A 25,663-nucleotide genomic window follows, 5' to 3' on the forward strand; every position below is an offset into this window, starting at 1 on the left:
TTTGTTTTTTGGGGTGTTGAGTTTGATAAGTTCTTTATACATTTTGTACTAACCCCTTATCAGATATGTCTTTTGCAAACATCTTCTCCCATTATGAAAATTGCATTTTAGTTTTGTTGTTTCCTTTACAGTGAAGAAGGTTTTTATCTTGATGAGGTCCCAATGGTTTATTTTTGCTTTTGTTTCCCTTGACTCAGGAGACGTATCGAGTAAGAAGTTGACACGGCCGATGTCAGAGAGGTTACTGCCTGTGTTCTCCTATAGGATTTTGATGGTTTCCTGTTTCACATTTAGGTCTTTCATCTATTTTGAATTTATTGTTGTGTATGGTGTAAGAAAGTGGTCCAGTTTCATTCTTCTGCATGTTGCTGTCCAGTTTCTCCAACACGATTTGTTGAAGAGACTATCTTTTTTCCATTGGATATTCTTTCCTGTTTTGTCAAAGATTAGTTGACCATATAAGTTGTGGGTACATTGCTGGGTTTTCTGTTTTGTTCCATTTATCTATGTGTCTGTTTTTGGCCCAGTACCATACTGTATTAATCACTACAGCCTTGTAATATAGCTTGAAGTCTGGAATCGTGATGCCTCCAACTTCTTTTCTTTTTCAAGATTGCTTGGGCTATTCAGGATCTTTTGTGGTTCCATACAAATTTTAGGATTGTTTATTCTAGTTATGTGAAAAATGCTGGTGTTATTTTGATAGGGATTGCATCAAATGTGTAGATTGCTTTGGGTAGTATAGACATTTTAATAATATTTGTTCTTCCAATCCATAAGCATGGAATGTCTTTCTATTTCTTTGTGTCTTCTTCAATTTCTTTTATAAGTGTTCTAGGGGCGCCTGGGTGGCGCAGTCGGTTAAGCGTCCGACTTCAGCCAGGTCACGATCTCGCGGTCCGTGAGTTCGAGCCCCGCGTCGGGCTCTGGGCTGATGGCTCAGAGCCTGGAGCCTGTTTCCGATTCTGTGTCTCCCTCTCTCTCTGTCCCTCCCCCATTCCTGCTCTGTCTCTCTGTCCCAAAAATAAATAAACGTTGAAAAAAAATTTATATAAGTGTTCTATAGTTTCCAGAGTACACATCTTTTACCTCTTTACTTTGGTGTATTCCAAAGTATCTTACCGTTTTTGGTGCAATTGTAAATGGGATCAATTCCTTGATTTCTCTTTCTGCTGCTTCATATTGGTGTACAGAAGTGCAACAGATTTCTGTACATTGATTTTATATCCTGCAACTTTACTGAATTAATGCATTCGTTCTAGCAATGTTTTGGTGGAGTCTTTTGGGTTTTCTATATAGAGTATCATGTCATCTGTAAATAGTGAAAGTCTGACTTCTTTGTTGCCAAGAAGGATGGCCTCCTTGGGATTCTCCCTCTCCCTCTTTCTCTGCCCCTACCCCACTCATATTCTCTGTCTCTCAAAATAAATAAATAAACATTTTTTTAAAAGATAAAAAAGGGGCACGTGTGTGGCTCAGTCAGTTAAGTGTCTGACTCAGATATTGGCTCATGTCATGAACTCACGGTTTGTGATTTCAAGCCCTGTGTTGGGGTCTATGCTGGCAGCACAGAGCTGCTTGAGATTCTCTCTCTCCCTCTCTCTCTGCCCCTCCTCCACTTGTTCTCTCTCTCTCTCAAAATAAATAAACATTTTAAAAAAAGAATGGATGCTTTATTTTGTCAAATGCTTTTTCTGCATCTATTGAGAGGATCATATGGTTCTTAACCTTTCTTTTATTAATGGGGTGTATTGTATTGATCGATTTGCAAATATTGAACCAGTCCTGCAAACAGGAATAAATCTCACTTGATCGTGGTGAATAATTCTTTTTTTATGTACTGTTGAATTAGATTTGCTAGTATCTTGTTGAGAATTTTTGCATCCAGTTTCATCAGGGATATTAGCCTATAGTTTTCCTTTTTAGTGGGATCTCTTGTTTTAGAATCAAGGTAAAGCTGGCCTTGTATAATGAGTTTGGAAGTTTTCTTTCCATTTCTGTTTTTTGGAACAGTTTGAGAGGAATAGGTATTAACTCTTCTTTAAATGTCTGGTAGAACTCCCCTGGGAAGCCAGGTGGCCCTGGACTTTTGTTTGTTGGAAGATTATTTTTCTTGAGAGAGAGAGAGAGAGAGAGACCATGAGCAATAGAGGGAGGGAGAAAGAATCTTAAGCAGGCTTCAGACCCAGCATGGAGCCTGACTCGACACTCAAATGTGAGCCAAAGCTAAGAGTCAAATGCTCAACTGACTGAGCCACCCAGCTGCCTCTGTTGGGAGATGTTTTATTACTGATTCAATTTCTTTGCTGGTTATGGGTCTTTTTAAATGGTGCCTGTTTTTAAAAAGTTTTTATTTATTTATTTTGAAAGAGAGAAAGAGGGGCACCTGGGTGGCTCTGTCGGTTAAGCGTCCGACTTCGGCTCAGGTTATGATCTCGCAGTCTGTGGGTTCAAGCCCTGCATCGGGCTCTGTGCTGACCACTCAGAGCCTGGAGCCTGTTTTGGATTCTGTGTCTCCCTCTCTCTCTGACCCTCCCCCATTCATACTCTGTCTCTCTCTGTCTCAAAAATAAATAAACATTAAAAAAAATTTTTTTTAAAAAAGAGAGAAAGAGTAAAAGCAAGGAAGGGTCAGAGAGAGAGAGACAGAGAGAGAGACAGAGAGAGAGAGTCCCAAGTAAGCTCCACACTGACAGTGTAGAACCTGATGTGGGGCTCGAACTCACGAACCATGAGATCATGACCTGAGCAAAACCAAAAGTCAGATGCTTAACCAACTGAGCCACTCAGGTGCCCTGATTATTGGTCTGTTTAAATTTTCCATTTCTTCCTGTTTCAGTTTTGCTAGTTTGTAGGTTTCTAGGAACTTGTCCATTTTTCCAGATTTCCCAGTTTGTCGACATAAAATTTTCATAATATTTTGTCATAATTGTTTATATTTCTGTGGTGTTGGTTGTGATCTCTCCTCCTTCATTTGTAATTTTACTTTTTTTCGTCCTTTCTTCTTTCTTTTTGATAAGTCTGGCTAGGGACTTAAGAATTTATTAATTCTTTCAAAGAACCAGCTCTTAGTTTTCTTGATCTACTGTTTTTGTTGTTGTTTCCATATCATTTATTTCTGCTCTTATCTTTATTATTTCCCTTCTTCTGTTGGCTTTATGCTTTATTTGCTATTCATTTTCTAGCTACTTTAGGTGTGAAGTTAGGTTGTATACTTGAGACTTTTCTTGTCTCCTAAGGCAAGAAATATATATGTATACTGCAATTTAATGTATACTGCAATATACATCCCTCTTAGGACTGCTTTTGCCACATCCCAAAGGTTTTGGACTGCATGTTTTCATTTTCATTTGCCTCCACGTATTTTTTTATTTCTTTGTTAATGTCCAGGTTAAGCCATTCATTCTATAGTAGGATGTTCTTAACCTCCCTGTATTTGTGGTCTTTCCAAATTTTTTCTTGTGGTTGACTTCAAGTTTCATAGCATTGTGGTCTGAAAATATGCATGATAAGATCTCAATCTTTTTGTACTTGTTGAGGGCTGATTTGTGACCCAGTATGTGATCTATTCTGGAGAATGTTCCATGGGCTCTTGAATAGAATGTGGAGGGCACCTGGGCGGGTCAGTTTATTGAGCATCTGACTCGAGCTCAGCTCAGGACTTGATCTTGTGGTCATGGATTCAAACCCTGTGTTGGGCTCTGCACTGGGCATGAAGCCTACTCAGGGAAGAAAGAAAGAGAGAAAGAGGGAAAGAAAGAGGGAAAGAAGAAAGAAAGAAAGAAAGAAAGAAAGAAAGAAAGAAAGAAAGAAAGAAAGAAAGAAAGAAAATAATGTGTATTCTGCTAATTTAGGATGAAATATTCTGAATGTATCTGTTAAGTCCATCCTGTCCAGTGTGTCATTCACAGCCATTGTTTCCTTGTTGATTTTTCTGTTTAGATGACCCATCCATTGCTGTAAGTGGGGGTGTTAAAGTTCCCTACTATTATTATATTATTTTAATGAGTCTCTTTACGTTTGTTATTGATTTATATATTTGGGTGTTTCAAGTACGGGGCATAAATTGTTAGATCTTGATGGATAGACCCTCTAATTGTTATTAATGCCCTTCTTCAGCTCTTATTACAGTCTTTGGTTTAAAATGTAGTTTGTCTGATATAAGTATGGCTACTCCAGCTTTCTTTTGATGTCCATTAGCATGATAGATAGTTCTCCATGCCTTCACTTTCAATTTGCAGGTGTATTTAGGTCTAAAATGAGTCTCCTATAGGCAGCATATAGACAGGGTTTTTTTTTAATCCATTCTTATGCCTTATGCCTTTTGATCAGAGCATTCAGTCCATTTACATTCAGCGTGATTATTGATAGATATGAATTTAGTGCCTTTGTGTTGCCTGTAAAGCTGGTGTTTCTTGGTGATGTCTAGTCTTTGTTGCTTTTGGTCCTTTTTTTCCCCACTCAAAGAGACCCCTGTAATATTTCTTGCAGGGCTGATTTAGTGGTCATGAGCTTCTTTAGTTTTTGTCAGGGAAACTCTTTATTTCTTCTTCTATTCTGAATGACAGGCTTGCTGGATAAAGTATTCTTGGCTGCATATTTTTCCTATTCAGCATGTTGAATATATCATGCCATTCCCTTCTGGCCTGCCAAGTTTCTATAGACAAATCTGCTAGAATGAACTTGATCTGCCTTTCCTTGTAAGTTAAGGACTTTTTTCCCTTGCTGCTTCCAGGATTCTTGTCTTGTCTATGTGTTTTGTGAATTTCACTATGATATGTCTTGGTTATTTGCTCAAACAAACCTTCTGGCCCTTTTTCTTTCTCTTCATCTTCTGGAACTCTTATGATACTAATGTTATTATGCTTTGTTGCTGAGTTCCCTAAGTCCACATTTGTGATCCAATGCCTTTCTTTCACTCTTATTTTCAGCTTTGTTCTTTTCCATAATTTTATCTTCTATATCACTGATTTGTTCCTCTATTTCATCCATCCCCATTGTCATAGCATCTATTTGTGTTTGTATCTTGGTTATAACATTTTTAATTTTGGCCTGACTAGTTTTTGGTTCCTTTATCTCTGCAGTAAGGGATTCTCTAGTGTCTTCTATGCTTTTTTGAAGCCCAGCTACTATCCTTATAATTGTTGGTTTAAATTATAATTCAGACATCTTACTTACATCTGTATTGATAAAATCCCTGCCTGTTACTTCTTCCTGTTCTTTCTTTTGGGATGAATTCGTTCATCTTGTCATATTGTCAAGGTCCAAAAAAAACCCCAAAAAACAAAAAAGGAAGCTGGATCCTGTGTGTTTCTTGTTAAAGGGAGCCAGATCCAACATAGATAGATATATAGATATAATAACATTTTAAAATTAAATAAATAATAAAATCACTTTTTTCTGTATCCTAAGGTGGGGGAACACAAAGTCTGCTTGTTAAAAGAAGCTAGATCCAAAAAAACCATATATACGTGGGGAGCCTGGATGGTTCAGGTGGTTAACTGACTGACTTGGTTTTGGCTCAGGTCATGATCTCATGGTTCATGGGTTTGAGCCTCACTTTGGTCTCTGTGCTGATGGTGCAGAGTCTGCTTAGGATTCTCTCTCTCTCCCTCTCTCTCTCTCTCTCTCTGCCCTTTCCCTGTTCACTCACTTTCTCTCAAAATAAATAAATAAAAACTTTAAAAACCCAAAACATATATATGTAATAAATTAAGAAATAAAATAAAATAAAATAATATCATAAAATAGTTTTTTCAGTATCATAAAGGTGGATAAAAAAGGAAGCTAGATCCTATTTCCCCTAGAGCTAAAGTTTTGTAACATTCTATGATTGGTGGACTTGGTGCATGTGAGGGATTTGTGCTGGTCTTCTGGGGTTGGGGCCTGCTGGACTGACTCTCAAGTGGACTTGCTCTAGTGGAGATGCATCTGCAGGGCACAGGAGGGCAGGGCTTGGTGTAAGTAGCCCTGCCATCCTCTTGGTGGCACTGTTTTGTTTAGTGAAGTCCGTCACTGCTGATGGGCAGGGTGAAAATGGTGTCACCAGCTCTCTCATCCCTGAAATGAGGAGCTTGTGCCCACCACTCTTCAGGAAGTCCTCACAGAAGAGCAATCACCTCTCTTGTGTCCCCAGCTTTGGCCAGATCCCAACCTTTACCCTGTCTGCATCTGAGCTGTCCAACTGCTGGGTGGCACGACACTCCTGTGTTTTATCTCAGGCGTGTGGCTGGGTTTCAAAACTCTAAATTTTAGAGATCTGCATAGTGCACGGAGCTGCACTGATCCTCTGGAAGAGAGTCTCACTGCACTGTGGCCAGTGCTGGCTTGTCCCAGATATCAGCTGAGTGACTACACAGAGGTTTGGAGTTTATGGTAAAGCATGGCAGAAAGCCAGCACCAAGGCTCACTGTCCCCAGCCAGCATCTCCCTTCCTATGTTCGTGAACAGGGCAGCTCAATGGTGCTGGCTGGGTCTTTTCCCCTTGGAGAGGCTGTGTTCCCTCTCCCAAATGCACTCTTAGTTGGGGTGTGACCTAGGGGATCCTTAGGCCATGCTGTCCACTTCTGGGTCTCCACCCTCCTTCCCCACCAGAGCCTCATTAAGCCTGCCAGACATGACCCTGGCAATGGGGCTGACCTCCAAAACTTTAGACTTTGTGCACCACTGTGTATAAAAACTTGCTGTGTTCAGCCCCTCTCATTTTTCCAGTCAATGGTTTTGGGGAAGAGTTTTTCTTGTGCAATTCCCCACACGCACTTTCATTTTTTTCTCTCTCTCTCTTTGTTTTGCTCTCACTCCTCTCTCCATGATCAGGACTCCCTCCCCATCACAGTACTCACAGCTCTTCTCTTTCTGAAATCAACTTTCTGCAGCTTCTACCTTCCATGTTGTGGCAGCTTTTTCACCTTCAGTTGAGCTTTTTTTTTTTTTTTTTTTTTTTTTTTAAGAAAGAGAGGAGAGCACGAGCTGGAGAGAGGGGCCAAGCGGGGGGGGGGGGGGGGGGGGGAGTGTGGAGAAAGAGAGAATCTTTTTAAATTTTTTTCATATTTATTTATTTAGAGAGAAAGAGCACTACTGGGAGAAGGGCAGAGAGAGAGGGAGAGAGATTTCCAAGCAAGCTCCACACTGTCTACACAGAGCCTGATGCAGAGCTTGATCTCACGAACTATGAAATCATGACCTGAGCCAAAATCAAGAGTTGGATGCTTAACTGACTGAGCCACCCAGGTGCCCCAAGAAAGAGAATCTTAAGCAAGCTTCATGTTCAGTGCAGACCCCAATGAGGGGCTCAATCCCACGACCCTGGGATCATGGCCTGAGCCAAAATCGAGGGTTGGATGCTCAGTCGACTGAGCCACCTATGCATCCCACTAGTGCATTTTTCTCTTTCAGTCCTCAGATCGATTTCTTGGATATTCAAAATGATTTGATGTTTATCTAGCTGTGTTCAAAGGATGGGTTTTGAAACCCAGCCTAGGGTCTCCCCACCTTCCACCATCTTAACTCCCAAGCCCACTTTTACATCTTTATTGAGGTTTTAATGCCACTTCTATAGCTCCTAGTTGGAATCAAGTAAAGTATATTAGCCAAAAAAGGGGTTTCTCTAATATAAATATATATTTGGAAAGATTGTCTTTCTTCTGTGTCCATACACATATTGATGGTTGTGGGCGAGGTTGGGAATATGGCTGTGCAGGTTGTACAGTGCACAAGAGTGTCATATCAAAGGGGGCACTGTCCCACAAGATATCATAGATTTGTATGTTTATTAAGAAAAATGTCTAGCCAATGGCAGTCAAATTTCCTTTTCTAAGAAAAATATTAATTTCCAAGAGTGATATTAAGATAAATTTCTGACAAATGGAAGAGGAAAGGGGACCTTTTCTCAATTTGCCAAATTATGCCACATTAGTGGGTAGCATTTTCATTAAAAGAGTAAACGTTATGCTGCTTATAAAACTATTACAAAGTAAAATCTTTTGAATCAGCAGAAAAGTGATGTTTAGCCTGATTAAGACACAATTCAAAATCATGGCTTAGATGGGAAATCCCTCTATCTACATTTTATGTAACACATCTTTTCTGAAGTAAAAAAGATAAAAGGGCCCCCAAGAGGTCTTGAAAGAAATCAGTTTATTACTTGTTTTCAGGGGAGGCCAGTAGCTTGAGAAATGGCCATTGGTGTGATGAGAAGTGTTTAGCCGGAGGCTAGATGTGTGTGTGGGGATGGGGCATGCTTGTGTGGGGGTGTGTGTGTGCAGATTACTATGATCTTAAAACTCTAAACATAGCTGGTTTGGTGCTACCAGGCATGAGGTCAACCACTTGCAAAAGTCCTGACAATATAGCAACCAGCTCTCACTGTTCAGTGCCAATGGCTTCAGGACATCATAAGAAAGTCTCATTAATTTAAATAAGTCACACTTGTCAAATTTCATATGAAGTTATGTTCGATCCCCTAATATTTGGCTGGTATTTGCAGTGGTGATTTTAAAGTTCACTATACAAGGTCTTATCTGAGGGACAACTGTCCTTGATAAGAGGATATTGGATACTTTCTTTGAAAATTATCTCCCTTACTCTGAATCCAATTTAAAATAATTAAGGATGCCTGGGTGGCACAGTCGGTTAAGCATCGGACTTTGGCTCTGGTCATGATCTCACAGTTCGTGAGTTTGAGCCCCACATCGGGCTCTGTGCTGACAGCGTGGAGCCTGGAGCCTGCTTCGGATTCTGTGTCTCCCTCTCTCTCTGCCTCTCCCCTGCTCACACTCTGTCTCCTACTCTCTCTAAAAAATAAATAAACATTAAAACTATATTCCATAAATGATCACTCCCATCAGTGAGAACTCTCGGACTTGTCTTAGTTAAAACCAATCAACTAAGAAAATAATTGTGGCGGTACATACACTTTCTGGTACCTTAAGACCCAGGAAATAGGAGCTGCAGCCGTTGGGCTCCTGAGGCTTGTAGCCGGGTCTGGGCATTGGTGCCTTTCCTAGCAGGAGAAAGGAAAGAAGCAGGAAGAAATATTTAGAAATTAAACATTTGGGAACATTCATCAAATAAAAATTATCTTAAAGCATATTCAATTTTTCCTTAAAAGCCATCATTTCTGGGGAGCCTGGGTGGCTCAGTTGGTTAAGCATCCGACTTTGGCTCAGGTCATGATCTCACAGTCTGTGAGTTGGAGCCCCGCGTCGGCTCTATGCTGACAGCTCGGAGCCTGGAGCCTGTTTCAGATTCTGTGTCTCCCTCTCTCTGACCCTCCCCCACTTGCTTGCATGCACTCTCTCTCTCTCTCAATAAACATTAAAAAAAAAATTTTTTTTTTAAGTCATCATTTCTCACCAGATATTCACATCCAAATTTGGTGGCAATGATGGTGATGATGACAATGTCATAAAAGGATAATAATCTTCATGCCAGGTTGCGTTTCTCTCCTAATCTTAAAGAATTTTATGAGCATTTATTTACTAACAATTCTAATGTTTCGTAAGTGCATGACTTTGAAGGTAAGGTCCATGGAAAAATGGAACCAAAACTCAAGGTGTCTTACTCCATCCATTGTAAGACCACATGCCATGCACAGAAAAAGCAGAACACTACCTGATCACACATTTAACAAATAAGAATTATAACAGTACCACAAAACTTTTTTCAGAATATCTTGAAGGAAATTTTGCAAGATTCCATAAATGTAGGCAAAGCATTATTGATCAAAGAGCATAGAAATCATTACCGTGCAGTATGTGAGACTTTGTATCATAGAACTAAGCAGAAACCATCTGGCAGGCTTTGAATTTCTTGGTTTCTCCTACATGGCTTTTGAGTTATGTTATAATCTTTCAATTATTGAGAAAGAAATGTTGTCAATGTTAATGATGGTAGTCATCATTGGTAAAGAGAACCCTGAAGGCACCTGGGTGGGTGGCTAAGTAAGTTAGGCATCCTGACTCTTGATTTCGGCTTAGGTCATGATCTCACGGTGCCTTGAGATTGAGCCCTGCCTGAGGTTCTGCGCTGAGCATGGAGCCTACTTGAGATTCTCTCTGCTTCTCTCTCTCTCTCTCTCTCCCAAATAAAAAAATAACAATTAATTTAAAAAGGAGAGAGAGAGAGCCCTGCAGGACAATTTGGCAGTGAGCATTTTCATCCTGTTACCCAGATAAGGAAAATGGGACTAAGGGGGCGTGTGACTTGCCTAAGTCATGTACTAAGTGGGGAAAGTAGGATAAAAATCCAGATTTCCTGTTTTATGTCTCCAAAGCCCATGTTCTTCTATCACAACCCTTTGCCCCTTTTTAGGAGACGCAAGACAGAGCATAAGACTGAGGAAATAAGCTAAGAATTAATCCTCAGAGTGAGGCATATAGCATTTATTTTTTCTTCCTTTTCTTTTACCTTCTCCTACAAGGTATTTTATTTTTAATTATTTGGTATTATGAAGGAAAATCAGAGAAACAAAGATCCCTGAGCCCACTACACAAACATTAGCCAAACTTACTATACATATTTTTTCTGTTTAATTAACTGTCACAAGTACAGTTGAAGCTCCCTATGCACTCCCCTTTCTGTTTTAATTTTTAGATATTAAGTCTATGATTTAAGGACCTCCCTCCTTAGTATTCTTTTTTTAACTTTTTAAAAAATGTTTATTTATATTTGAGAGAGAGAGACAGTGTTGAGTGGGGGAGGGGCAGAGAGAGATGGAGACAGAATCTGAAGTAGGCTCCAGGCTCTGAGCTGTCAGTACAGAGTCCGACACAGGGCTCCCACTCATGAGCCATGAGATCATGACCTGAGCCTAAGTCAGATGCTCAACCAACTGAGCCACCCAGGTGCCACTCCTTATTACTCTTAAAAATTGTTTTGACTACTCTTGGACGTATAGTTTTGCAATGAATTTTAGAGTCATTTTAGTAAATTCTGCAAGTGATAGTGCAGGATTTTGATTGAAAGTACATTGACTTTATAGATTAACCTGGAGATAACTGAATTTCTTATAATATTCTGTCTTCCCAAACATGGGTATAGTACAGTTTTCTATTTAGTTGGGTCTTCCTTTATGTCCTTCAATAGAGTATTCATTTTCACCATATATTTATTGTCTCCAACATACTGTATTATTCTGATGCTTAAACAAGATAGAATATATCATAACCCAGAATTAAAGATTATAGGGCTCATATGGTAAATCTACACTTCTCTGGAACCGACACTGCTTCTAACTTTCTGCTCTACCAGCCCTGGAATGCAACCCTGGCCCTCATGGTTCAAGATGGAGCTTCTGCCAACACATCCATATTACAAACAGCAGGATAAAAGAAGGAGTTAGAAGGGTCATGGCTCCTCTCTTTAATAAACACATTCCAAAATTATACATCACTTCCTCTTACTTCCCTTTGTCCAGATCTTAATCAAACAGCAATATCTACTGGCAAAAATGGGCTAGGAATTGAAGTTTTTATTCAGTGTAGGCACCATGAGCCCAGCTTAAAATTGTAGGGAGGGGTTTATTACTACGGACAAAGGGGAAGACATTAGGATACAATAAGCAGTCTCTGCCACAGTCTGTTTGATATTTGTTTCTGTGGTAAAATGAGTGTATGAGATCATCATTCAAGATGGCACCCAGCAATCCCAGTCTCTTGGTATTCATGCCCTTGTATATTGTCCCAGGGTTGGTCTATGCGACCTAGAAAACATGGCAGAAGTGGAGGTATGTTGCTTCCAAGATGGGATTATCTATTAGCCCTAGGCAATCACTAATCAACTTTCTATCTCTGTAAATTAGCCTATTCTGGACATTTCACATAAATGAAATCATACAATATGTGGCCTTTTGTTTCTGGCTTCTTAGCATAATGTTTTCAAGGTTCATCTATGTTGTAACGTGTGTCAGAATTTCATTCTTTTTTATTGCCAAGTAAATATGATGAACATTTAGGTTTTGTCCACTTTTTGGCTAATATGAAAAATGCTACCACAAACATTTTTTTGTGTGGACAATATGTTTTCATTTCCCCCATAGGAATGAAACTTCTGGGTCATATGCTAACTGTTTAACATTTTCAGGAACTAACAGACTATTTTCCAAAGTGGTGACACAATTTTACATTCCCTACAGCAAAGTATAAAGGTACTAATTTCTCCACATCCTCTCCTCTACTTGTTATAATCTGTCTTTTTTGTTACAGCCATTATAATGAGTGTGAAGTGGTATTTAATGGTCATTTTGATTTGCACTTTCCTAATAACTAATTATGTTGATCATCTTTTCCTGTACTTATTGGCCACTCACATATATATCTTCTTTGCAGATATTTTGTCCCATCTTGTGGTTTGTCTTTTCACTTTTTTTTTTTTTTTTAACGTTTATTTATTTTTGAGACAGAGAGAGACAGAGCATGAACGGGGGAAGGGCAGAGAGAGAGGGAGACACAGAATCGGAAGCAGGCTCCAGGTTCTGAGCCATCAGCCCAGAGCCCGACGCGGGGCTCGAACTCACGGACCGTGAGATCGTGACCTGAGCTGAAGTCGGACGGTTAACCGACTGAGCCACCCAGGCGCCCCTTGTCTTCTCACTTTCTTGATGGTATTTTTGAATAGCCAAAGTTTTTAATTTTGATGAAGTCTATTTTCTTTTTTTTAGGTGAAATTCACATTTCCATCTTAAAGTGCACAGTTCAGTGGTGTTCAGTACATTCATAGTATTGTGTAACCATTGTCTCTGTCTACTTCCAAAAACATTTCATCACCCTCCAAAGGAGACCAAATGTTCATTAAATAGTCATTTCCTATTCTCCCCTTCTCCCAACCCTTGGCAAGCACTAATCTACTTTTTTTTAAAGATTTTTTTAAAGTAATCTCTATACCCCACATAGGGCTCAAACTCACAACGCCAAGATCAAGAGTTGCATGCTCCCCCAACTGAGCCAGCCAGGCGCCCCTCACTAATCTGCTTTCTGTCTCTAGAGATTTGCCTATTCTGGATATTTGAATAAATGGAACCATACACTATATAACTATACAATATATATGCCTTCTTTCACTTAACATAATGTTTTCATGGTTCATCTGTGTTGTAGCATGTATCAGTACTTCGTTTCACTTGATGGCTGAATAGTATACCATTCTCTGAATATACCACAATTTGTTTATTCATCCATCCACTGATGGACATTTTGGTTGTTTTCATCTGTTGGCTATTGTGAAGAGTGCTGCTATGAACACTTGTATGCAAAAATATTTGTTTGAATATCTGTTTTCAATTCTTTGGGGTACATATACCTACGTGGTGGAATCGCTGGGTCATATGGTAGTTCAATGTTGAACTTTCTGAGAAATTGTCAAACTGTGTTCCACAGCAGCTGTAGCATTTTGCCTTCCCAACACAAGGGTTGCAATTGCACAAGGGCTCCAATTTCTCCACATCCTCACAGTTTCACTACACTGTATCTTGATGTGGATTGTATATCCTTATCTTGATTGGAAAAATCTGAAGACCTGGTTTCTTTCACGTCGGATAATTCACAGCCACCGTCTGAATATTTTCTTTTCTTCATACTCCCTACTTTCTTCTCCTGGGCTTCTTACTACTATGAATGATGAATCTTCTTAATTCTGTCCTTCGTATATCTTAACCTCTCTTTTACTTTTTCCATCTTTTTTTCTCTCTCTGTGCTGAATTTTGTCTAGCTCATCAAATCTATTTTCCATTTCACTAATTCTCTCTATGTACTAATCTGCTATTTAACCGATCTGCTGTTTTTTTTTTCTCTCAAGAACTATAATTTTCACTTCTTGGAATCCAATTTGATTCTTCTTTTAAATCTATGTATTCATTTTCACCGAGTTCTGTCTTTTTATTATGTTTTCTAGTCCTTGTTTTATTTCTTTAATGACTTCAAATATTCTTTTATAATCTCCAGTCTTTGGGATACAAGTCATTTTTTTTAATGTCTGCTGACTCTCCCTCCTGATGGATTATTTTTTCACATAGTGTATAATTTTTCAGTAAGACCCTATCTTCAGAAGGGCTTTTTTTTTTTTTTTCCTGAAGGAATTTCTGTGCCCTGGGTCATGTACTACATATTGGTTCCTCAATTACCTTTGCTGTGGCTCTAGGAGCCTTAAGGTCCTTAAGACACTAGTATTTATGTTAATTTCTCAGCCTGGGAAACTCACATCAGGCCAACTGTTTAAGTTCAAATTCCACATGTGTGAATAGAATATGTTTGGAGTAGTGATTTTTTGGTGGATGTTCTTTATTCCCCCTTTAAGTCTCAGCCCCAGGTGGATGGAAATCATCCCTGCTACTTTCTTGAAATATTGGGTAGATATTTTCTAACCCATTTTAAACAGACTGGGCAGCTCCTTGGGCTTTAAGCTTTATACAGACTGTTCAGTTCCAGATTCCCAATTCTTACAAGTGAAAGTTACTCTTTCTCTCTTTGTATGAGTATTAAAACCCATTCCTCAGCCCCTGGAGTCTACATGTGATCTTAAAAACCCCAAGGGTTTTAGCATCAGCTCCTGCTCATTACTTTAGCATTAGTGTTCCTCTTCAATGGAACTTATAAGTTTCCATTTATTCCATTCTAGCTTGAGGGTGTATCTTTTCTAATGTTTTATTTTCACCTAACATTTTTTATTTATAGTGGAGAAGTACTGTGCTTGTTGATGGAGTCTTCCAGCCCACCAGTAATCCCTGCATTACTTTTCAAAGTTCTTGAGAAATGTACCCTTCCAATGATACCCTACTAACCTACTCTGTATGTGTGTGTGTGTGTGTGTGTGTGTGTGTGTGTGCCAGAATTACTGGGAGTTGGGGAATGGGTAAAATGTATTAAGTAATGTTAGTAATCAAAATACACATATGAAAATAATCATACTATGCCATAGATTAAATGTGAATTGTCTCTTGTAGGTAATATTATGGTGATTTTATTTTTTCTTTGGATTGTTCCTTTACAAATGTTCTACACATATTAGCTTTATAGAAATCAGGAGGAACATTTTTAATGAAGAAACTAATGCATAATTTTTATGATGAAACTTACGCCTTTAATAATTTTGTTGATAAAGAGCTTTTGCAGTAGACTCTGCGGAGTTTCCTGGGTTTCCCTCTACCTTTTTTGTATTTGATAACTCATAGAAGATAAAATTCTGATATCCCAGTTTGAAAGCTAATGGAATGCCAACTAAAGACACTAGCCACCTGTCCTGCTGGTTATTTTTAATTTTTGTATTTATTTAATAGTTTATGATAGCTGCAGGAATTCTGTTTAGGAATGAAGCTTGAAGGAAAAGTTCTAAGAAAAAAGGTCATGGTTTGAATCTGGGCAGAAATAATTTACTATATCCTCAAATTATAGCTTGAGTAGTTTTGAGCTTAGCAATGAGTCTTTACAGTTTGATGTTTTGAGTCTGGGCATCAATAGATGGACTACGCCCACAGACTAATTTTATTTTCTGATTTTGGCTATTTATAGAATTGGGAGGCTGACAACTTGATCCTCTAATTCAGGGGTTGGCAAACGATGACCCAAGACCAACCCATTGCCTGTTTTTATATAACCTTCCAGCTGACAATTGTTTTTATATTTTTAAATAATTGGTGGGAGGCAGTCAAAAGAAGGATATTATTTTGTGACATGAAAATTATATGAAGTTCAAATTTTAGTGTCTGTAAAAAAGTTTAATTGGAACACAGAAACACTCATTTATTACATATTAGACATGGCTGCTTTCACAGAAAAAAATTAGCAAAAGGTTGTTATAATCATGATGTGAGGGTGGCTTTCTAAGCAAGGCAAACAATTCAGAAGCCATAAAGGAAAAGACTGACAGACTTGATCTTATGAAAATTAAAACCTTCTGAACAAACTGAGACACCATAAAACACGTCAGACACTTAAAAGACAAATGAGGGAGATTTAAGAGGAGGGTTAGACACAAAACTCGAGTTCTACCACAAGCATGCACACTGCCTCCTGGACCCAACCTTTCTTCCCTCTCAGTTTTGTCACCGAAAAGAACAATAAAAACTTCTGTGCTTTATTACCCAGATCAAGGGTTACATCTTCCCGGGAGGGTGTGTCCCTTCTCCCCACCCAGCTGGCTCCTGCAGGAGCTTTGCTCTGCTAGAGATCTACTAAGGAATCAGACTACTTTATTTGAAATGTATGTCCTTCCAGAAACACTCAAATACAGCATGAGTAACACACCAAGGGAACAAAGCAGAACTCTGACAATTTTACTGAAGCAATAAACTCTATTTCAGTTACTAAAACAGATTAAGTTACTGCAGGAGGGAGGATGACCAACTTGTTGTCCTGGTTCGCCTGGGACTGTCCCTGTGTTAGTACTGAAAGTCCATGTCCCAGGAATCCCCACCCCAACCCCGCCTCTCCCCTCAGCCGCCAGCAGACCAGACAGTTGGTCACCCTAGCACAAGAACAATCTTTGCCTCTAAACCAGTAGCTGTTTCCTTTTTTCAAGCTATAGATCCCCTTAAGAATCTGATTAAGGCTGTGAATCCTTTCCCTGGAAAAAGATACGAACTCACAGGTTCATAAAATTTTGCTCTAAGATTTTAAACAGATTAAAAGATATTTAGAGATACTTGTTTTCCTAGAACTAAACCCAAGAAGAAATTCATCATGAGGTCTTTTTTTTAATGTTTATTTATTTTTGACAGAGAGAGAGAATGAGATAGAGCACGATGGGGGGAGGGGCAGAGAGAGAGAGAGAGAGGGAGACACAGAATCCAAAGCAGGCTCCAGGCTCTGAGCTGTCAGCACAGAGCCTGACACAGGGCTGGAACTCACGAGCTGTGAGATCATGACCTAAGCCAAAGTCAGACGTTTAACTGACTGAGCCATCCAGGCACCTCTATCTTGAGGTCTTTTTATCAAAGTATGAGTGTGGACCAGTATCTTTTTTTTTTTTTTAAGTTCTATTTATTTTGTGAGAGAGAAAGAGAGAGAGAATGCGCATGCACACGTGAGTGGGGGAGGGGCAGAGAGCGAGGGAGAGAGAGAGAATGCCAAGCAGGCTCTACACTGCCAGCAGAGAGCCCAACGCAGGGCTCCGTGTCAACGAACTATGAGATCATGACCTGAGCCAAAATCAAGAGTCGGACACTTAACCAGCTGAGCCACCCAGGTGTCCTTGGACCAGTACTTTCAATCATAATTTACAAGACACACAAACTCTGCTGCAGAGACCCTCCTCCTTCATAAAAGCACAGAACACTTAAATTATCATTTGATGATTTCTTCCAGAAGCTGAGAAGGTATTGTCCAGCCTGTGGGATTTGTGTGTGTGTGTGTGTGTGTGTGTGTGTTTATGTTGAAAGAGAACTGGAAGAATCTGAATGCGTATTTAACCTGTTCACCAGGCCATATTTCTCATAACATTTATAAAACTTGTTCAGTACCTGCCGTGCTCCATACCTAGCACTAATTCTTAATTCTTATAACAACCTTGCAAGGTAGGTGTTATTAACATTTATAAACATGAGTCAACAAGAGCACCTGGGTGGCTCAGTTGAGGGTCAACTTTGGCTCAGGTCATGAAGCTCAGGTCATAATCTCACAGTTCGTGGATTCAAGCCCTGCATCAGGCTCTGTGCTGACAGGTCAGAGCCTAGAGCCTGCTTCAGATTCTGTGTCTCCCTCTCTCTCTGCCGCTCTGCAGCTCATGCTCTCTCTCTCTTTCAAAAGTAAATACACTTAAAAAAATTTTTTTTAATTAAAAAAAAACAAAAACATGAGTCAACAAAGGTTGAGAGAGTTAGATAACTTGCCCAAGGTCACCAGCAATGGAATTCACACACACCCACCCCCACTTCAAACCCATGATTTTTCCATTACTAGTATTTCTCAAAGCCTGGTTAGTTCAAGGGCCTCCCGTGCAGTTCCCGGGTCCTACCACAGACCTATTGAATCAGAATCTCTGGCAGCGGGGAGAGGAAATCTTGGTCACATTAGTGCATACCCCTTATAGCAGCTGTGCTACATCTGCTATTAATACCTGCTGAATCTCATTGTATTTACAGTCTGATCCTTAACAAGTACAGATTTTATGTGTTGACATGAAAACAAGCTGCTGTAGATCTAAGAAGTGGGGAAACCAATGCTGACACAATGTTGTAGACTACCAGGCCACAAACACCTTCAGAACAACCTACAGGCTGAAGTTCTCCACGAAAGACCTATTAAAATAGTGCTCCATACACTTGGTAATCACCTGGGAAACATTAAGAATAGTGATAATCTGGGCATGTCTGGGTGGCTCAGTTAAGCGTCTGACTTCTGCTCAGGTCATGATCTCACAGTTCATGAGTTCCAGCCTAGCATCAGGCTCTGCGCTGCCAGTGCGGAGCCTGCTGGGGATTCTTTCTCTTCCTCTCTCTCTGGCCCTCCCCTGCTTGTGCTCGCTCTTTCTCTCTCATAATAAATAAACATTTAAAAAACACTTATAAATTTTTTTTTTTAAATACTGACATCTGGGTCCAGCCCATGGAGATTCTGATTGGGCACAGGAGTTTTTAAAGACCCCCAGGTGCTGGTAAGTACAGGGCCAAGATAGAGAACTATGGTTTTAAGTAGTGGTTAAGTACTTATCAAATAGAAAAAAAAATTTTTTTGGTAGACTAATTGTTGCTAACTTATTTCCTCTGACAAAAGATTGTAACCTTTAAAATTGATTTTTTTTTTTTTTCCTGAAAATGTGGTCCTGCACCAGGATCACCTGGGAACTTTTAAAAATGCAAATTCTGTGGCTCCACCCCTGACCTACCTACCTACCCAATCAGAAATGTGGTGGGGGGTGGGGAAAGATAGCAGTCTTTTTAAGCCCACTAGAGACTTCAAAGCAGAGGAGTTTGACAACCACTGCTTTGGGGATAGAGGCGTGGTGCACAAGAAGTGTACCACAAAGCAAACTGAAAAAGGACAGAGAGACCCAGTTAATTATTAGGTATTTTCTGTTCCAAAGATTGCTTGATTCATAATCAACCTGAGAAGATATTTTGTGCTGTTTGGCCATGGCCTCCAGGTTCTTGGCTACACTAAGTTCCAAAGGTAATAAGGCTTAACCCCCTATTTTGTATGTTTTTCAGGCCCCTCCTTTCACAGGTTCTGTTTTCAGAGTGAGTGGAGTTATTTGCCTTCCAGCAATGTCTCTGTTGACTGTCCCATCCCCCACTAGTAGCTGCTGCCCCTGCCCAGGTAGAAGCTTGCAACCAAAATTTGCTGAAATCTTTTAATGCTGTTTTGCCAAAGAAAGAAGAAGGTTTGACTCTTGTTTTCCTAAACAATCCCCGTGGTTATCTATTTGCTAAACCACAGACCCAAGTCTCCTATCGCCTCTAGGAAGGAAAATAGCACCTGTGTCGAAGAAATACCTGAAGTGAGTTAACCCCCTCCCTGCACCATTGATGCAAACTAGGTGAGCACAGTCCAGTGACAAGTCACCTCTGCCTTTGTCCAACCCACGTTGGCCGAAGATGGAGCCAGGAGCCCAGGTAGGCCCAGCGCAGATGGCTTTTTGCCCTAAGGGATCATCACATAGAAGATGCGACTCTTTTGTTCGCCATAACTGTATATGGTTCAAACTTTTATGCTGCAAGATTTTTGGTTCTGCCTCAAGGATTACCCATGGAGTCACTCATGGTTTGTAAGGAAGTGATGTCCCCTGCTCACAGGTAAAAAGGGAGTGAGTGAGACTGATTGGGTGAGTCCAGCAATTATGCAGCTTTTTTGTCTCTCTCTCTTTCTCTCTTTCTCAAAAGTGTTTGGAGAAAATATTTCTTACATGTTTTCCTGCTAGGCTAGACTGACTCACCATTTCCATCTCCAATCCCATGATGAAATATTTGATAACCTAAACCATAAAACTAATACTATATGAAACCGTGCATGCTTTCCAAAACCACTCTCCTCCCCTTTTGAAGTTACTCCTGCCTGCCAGCAGCAAGGTCCAGGGCCCCGCTTCCTGCTGCCCTTAAATTGACTCCTAGCGTGGAGAAGGAAGAACTGACACCAGGGACAATTCCTGGCAGCTGGAAGTGCACCCTGGCTCCCACGTACCCTCTTTACAACTCAGGCAGGGTAGTGCCCTACCCGTTCACAACTGTACATCTGACGCCAGGCCTGAGGGACAGTCTGAGACCTGCTCAGGGCCTGGTCCTTGGTGGGCAGAGACAGCTGGCAGCAAGCCCTTCCTAACCCCTGAAGGCCTGCCATTGCTGATTGAGGCAGTCATACTCTGTAAGCTCTCTTAGGAGGGTCGGACACACTGATGCCCATCAGGGACTGACAGAGCTGGCAGGGAGGTGTGAACTACATTAGGAGGAAAGAAGAATCCATCTCCAAGCTTAGCACAGAGTGACTGAGGAAGCTGTTTCACCTCCCGGTAGAATTTTCTCTGAATGTTCAGCTCAAGTTTTCATCCCTAGGAATTCCTCACAAAGACCTCCTCATTTTCTCCCGGACTCCCACCCATACTTCTTGTTTCTAAGTAACGGCCTCACAACAAACTCACTAAAATGAAGCAGTTTCCCTGGAGTAAGTTTGTTAGCAAAAATCCAGGAAACTCAGTGAAATGTGCATTTCAGATAAACAACCGATAATTTGTCAGTGTAAATGTGTCCCAAATATTTCAAATGTATTAACAAATTATTGGTTGTTTATTTGAAATGCACGTTTCACTGGGAATCCCGTATTTTTATTTGCTGAATCTGGCAAACCAACTTAGGAGGTGAATGGCAGGGAAAAGTGTGTGACAGACTGAGACCCTGCTCCCACTGTTCACAGGCCCACCAGGAAGAGAAACTGCGCATGCACTCACCGTATCGGCATCTGTACTGACAGACTCCATTTTTCCCTCCCAGCAGCTCCAGAAAGGAATCGAAGTAGCTGTTGACAGATTCAAAACTGCCCCTGATGTGCCGAAGGCCCCAGTCTGAATAGGACTCCTCTGCATCAGGGCTGGTGTCACTCCAAGCTGGGCCACCCCACAGGCTGAGCCACAAAATCAAGAAGCCAGTGGCCAGCTTCATCCTGAAGCCAGCTGGGTGCTGAGGTCTTTCCTCAAACCCCAGCCAGTGTCCCAGGAAATCCAGGTATGCAGCCTGCTGGCCAGATGTCAAGCAGGACTGGGAAGGGGGTTATCTGGAACACTCAATCTGTGTATTCCCCAGAGGTGGACTTTAAACATAGCAATGGAGGTTGGGATGAGATCAGGGCAATTAAAAAGGGTAAAGGTTAGGCAGTGGGAGGGCCTGTCTGAGGGATGGCCAGTCAGAGAGAACACTTCAAAGTGGATTCCACAGCCCTGGAGGAGGGAGATGTTGGCCAACTGGTGGAGCAATTGGAATTCTGCCCCCAACCAACTTGTTAACCTATTGATCAGTTACAAATTTGGTCCTTTAGGGCTAGCCTCTTGACACAAGATCTTGTCCCAAGATCCCAGCACCACCCCTAAGACCATCTGTACATGGTCTCTAGGGAGATTTAGGAGGGTGTATTGAGAGCTCAGGAAACCCCCAATGTCAGTGGGTTAACAATGGCACCCATATCAATGGTCAGGATATTATCCATGTGTTCTAAGTGTGTGTGAAGTGGGCTTTCAGATTTGGGACCCTGTCTTCTGCCTTAGTCTCTTCTTGGCTCTCAGACTCCGTCCTCCAACCCGGCAGAGCTCCTAAGTGCAGCCACGCTGGTGCTGGGACATTTTTGCCTCTCTGCTTACAGCAGTGTTTTCATTTCCACTCAACAGTGTCTGATCTCTACAGATTGCCCAGAGATGGTGCTGAGGGAACTCCACTCTCCTTGTCTTGTTTTTACTCAAGCTGCTTAGAAACTAACTAAAGCGTTTATCAGAAACAGAATTTGAAAGTTTAGGCTTTAAGACTGTTGACTAAGTCCAGAGTTTTGGCATCACTTTCAGTTCATACTTTGCTTTTAGCCACATGAAGAAATAAATTCCATGAGATTACTAGTCTCTATAAATGATATCTTTATGGACCAAATGAGTCATATAGGTTCTCTCTCAAAAGTCTGGCAAGCCCCATAGAAGATAATGAATTACATTTCTTCATTTTGGATAAGAAATCTTTTTGTCTAGAGACTCAGACTCCAGAGAAGGCAATGGTTAAAAAATATTTCATCATGGGGGCACCTGGGTGGCTCAGTCGGTTAAGCATCTGACTTGATCTCAACTCAGGTCTTGATTTCAGGATTGTGAGTTCAAGTCCCGTAAGGGGCATGGAGCCTACTTTAAAAAAAAAATCATATGAACAACAATGCCACCAGTATTTTAAAGCATCTATATATTCCAAACCAGTGTATGTGTGTTTCACATCAATTCTGTGAAGTAAGGTGGATATCGTTCCTGTTTGAGAGGTGAGAAAACTGAGACACAAAGGTGAAAGGACTCAGAAATGGACAGGCTGTCACTGGTGAAGTGGGGATCAGGGCCTGGTGCATGATTTGTGGGGCCCAGTCACAATGAAAATGGGAACATCCATGGGGCACCTCAGCACTGAGGCAGCTGGAGAAGGAGAAAGTGGGCAGAGGGAGGGGAGACGCCCACCCTCATTCCCGGCTAAATTTGTTGAGGCACGTTTTGTGGCCTAATATGTGATCTATTCTGGAGAACATTCCATGTGTACTTGAAAAGAATGTGTATTCTGCTGTTTTTAGGAGGGAATGTTCTGAATATATCTGTTAAATCCATCTGGTCCAGTGTGTCATTCAAAGCCACTGTTTGCTTTTTGATTTTCTGTTTGGATGATCTGTCCATTGATGTAAGTGGAGTTTTAAGGTCCTCTACTATTATTGTATTACTATTGATTAGTTCCCTTATGTTGTTATTAACTGCGTTATATATTTGGATGCTCCCATGTTGGACGCATAAATATTTACAATTGTTGTATGTCTCCTTGTTGCATCGTCTCCTTTATTTTTGTTTCCAGGAAAGCACTAGTCTCATTTATTGAAACTTCATGGGGGCACCTCAGCACTAATCAGGCAGCTGGAGAAGGAGAAAGTAGGCAAGGGGCAGGGAGAGGCCCATCCTCATTTTCAGTCCTTGAATAATTGCTTGAAGATGGGGCTGTCATGACTCTGGGGAAAAATCTTCACCTGAGTGTTTGGGGCATACCATATGCAGGAGATGAAGCCCTTAGCCATGTGGAGCCTACATGCCACTCATTCTTGTTAGGTTTTTACCCCTTCCAGATGTAGAGCTTGCTACAAAGCATCACTGTCCAGCACAAATCAGTCATCAGATAGCAGCAACTTGAGGGCAAAGGGACTGGAGTCAGTCACCTTAGTCAGGTTGATGTTCAGTGGCAACAGAGACCTTATACAGAGCCACAGCCTTGGCATTTGTCTGGTCAGCCATGAGGTCTTCCTCGGGATTGCCCTGCTTCAGATGAGGCATGGGGCCCAGGACGTGGATCATCTCTACAGGTTCTTCCCCATCAGTGACAATCTCCACTTGGGCCTTTCCCTGTCGCTCACTGTCCCAGATGGCCATGTCCAGGTACTGTACCTTGCAGTGCTCCAGGATGTCGAACTTGCCACCACACCAGGCAAAGATATTCTGGCCCAGGTCCAGGATGGGGCAGTGTCCAGTGTTGAAGCTGCCTCAGTTCAGTGCCCTTTCAGTGGCATGGATGTTCTTCTTCCTCTTGATCTGGTAGAGTTTCTTGGTGGCAGCTAGAGTGGCCCCTGAGGAGGTCTTGTGAAATGCTGACTCTACTCCACCTTCCTGGTACTTGAGGCCACACGAGAAGTAGCTCATGAAGAGGTCAAACTCACTGCCTTGCACCTCTCGGTGCTGCACCAGCCTCTTGCCAGGCAGGGTGTTGAGGTGCACGACCAGCACAGCACAGGCCCCCTGTTCATCCCAGGATGGCTGCTGTCCTATCCATAGGTGCAAGTGGGAGAGCTCCTCTGGACCATTGTGCAGCACTAGGTAGGAGTCCCTCCAGAGGGAAGATGCCCTGGTTCTCATGTGCTACTGGCACTGGCTTCAGCTTCTCCACCCACCATACATGCAGGCAGGGATCCTGCCCCCAGGCTGGGAATGGAGAACCAGTCTGGGGGAGGAATGTGTACATGCTGTTTCCAGTTCTGCCACGACCTTGCTCAGTAGCTCCAGCAGTCCCCTTTATTATTATGTATAGTGCTTCTTTGTTTCTTCCTGCAGACTTTGTTCTAAATTCTATTCCGTCCAACAGAATATTGCTATTCCAGCTTTCTTCTGACATCCGTTTGCATGATTAATGTTTCTCCATCCCCTCATTTCAATCTGCATGCGTCTTTAGGTCTGAAATGAGTCTCTTGTAGGCAGCCTATAGATGGGTCTTATTTTTTTTATTTTTTTAAATGTTCTATTTATTTTTGAGAGAGAGCAAGTTGGGGAGGGGTAGAGAGAGAGGAGGACGGAGGATCCAAAGTGGGCTCTGCACCGACAGCAGTGAGCCTGATGTGGGGCTCAAACTCACGAACCCTGAGATCTTGACCTGAGCCGAAGTCAGACGCTCAACTAACTGAACCACCCAGGCGCCTAGGGTCTTGTTTTTTTAATCCACTCTGTTACCCTTTCTTTTGATTGGAGCATTTAGTCCATTTACATTATTGATAGATGCATATTTATTGCTATTTTGTTACTTGTTTTGTGGTTGTTTTTGTAGTTGGCCTCTTATCCTTTCTTCTCTTTCTCTCTTTCATGGTTTGCTGGTTTTCTTTAGTGATAAACTTAGATTCCTTGCTCTTTATTTTTTGTGTATCTATTACTGTTTTGATCTATGGCTACCATTCAGTTGATATGTAACATCTTATGCATGTAGCAATATATATTAAGCTGATGGTCCTTAATCTTGAACTCATTCTTTACTCTTCTCCCCTCCATATTTCGGATATTTGGTATCATATTTTACATCCTTTTGTCTTCTCTTGCCTGATTTTACAGATAAACTTAATTTTTTTTTCTTTTTTTGCTTTTGTGCTTCCTATTTTTCTTAATCTGACTTACAGCCTTTGTTTTCCACTCAGTCTCCCTTAATATTTCTTAGCGGGCTGCTTTAGTGGTAATGAATTCTTTCAACCCTTGTTTATCTGGAAACTTTATTTCTCCTTCTATTCTGAATGACAGCCTTGCTGAATTGAATATTCTTGGCTGCAGATCTCTTCCGTATAGCACTTGGAATATATCCTGCCACTCCCTTCTGGCCTGCAAAGTTGCTGCTGAAAAACCAGCTTATAGCCTTATGGGGTTTCCTTGGTATGTACCTGTCTTCTTTTCTCTTGCAACCTTTAAATTCTTTATCACTATTTTTTCCAATTCTAATTACTATGTGTCTTAGGTGGACCTCCTTGGGTTGACTTTTGCTAGGGAATCTCTGTGCCTCTTGAATCTGGATCTGTTTTCCTCCCCAGATTTGGGGAGTTTTTAGCTATTATTTCTTCAAATGAATTTTCTGCCCCCTTTCTCTCTCCTCTCCTGGAATCCCTATAATAGGAACGTTATTGCTCTTGATGGTATCGTTGAGTTCTCTAAATCTATTCTCATTAAGCAGTATTTATACGTCTCTCACCTGTTCAGCTTGATTGATTTTCATTACTCTATCCTCTAG

General features: G+C 41.1%; 1 protein-coding gene and 1 pseudogene across 4 annotated transcripts in view; both read right to left on the reverse strand.

Annotated features, from left to right (window-relative positions):
• Positions 1 to 21,210, reverse strand: part of PLA2G12B (phospholipase A2 group XIIB) — a 31,038-nt gene extending 9,828 nt beyond the window's left edge. Inside the window, exons 1-2 of one of the 4 annotated variants that reach the window (XM_045437730.1) lie at positions 20,866 to 21,210; positions 8,925 to 9,001 (exon numbers count right to left, since the gene is read on the reverse strand). In XM_045437730.1, coding sequence (XP_045293686.1) covers positions 8,925 to 9,001; positions 20,866 to 21,076 — 288 coding nt within the window. In that variant the 5' untranslated portion in view covers positions 21,077 to 21,210. Of the gene's footprint in view, positions 1 to 8,912; positions 9,002 to 20,865 lie in introns of all 4 variants that reach the window. The other 3 variants (XM_045437729.1, XM_045437728.1, XM_045437731.1) reach the window with 3 other exon arrangements.
• Positions 21,211 to 22,992: 1,782 nt separating this feature from the next.
• Positions 22,993 to 24,164, reverse strand: LOC123577497 (annotated as a pseudogene).
• Positions 24,165 to 25,663: the final 1,499 nt, after the last annotated feature.

Source organism: Leopardus geoffroyi, chromosome D2, assembly GCF_018350155.1.
Source record: "Leopardus geoffroyi isolate Oge1 chromosome D2, O.geoffroyi_Oge1_pat1.0, whole genome shotgun sequence".
In the NCBI taxonomy this organism is placed as follows: domain Eukaryota; kingdom Metazoa; phylum Chordata; class Mammalia; order Carnivora; family Felidae; genus Leopardus; species Leopardus geoffroyi.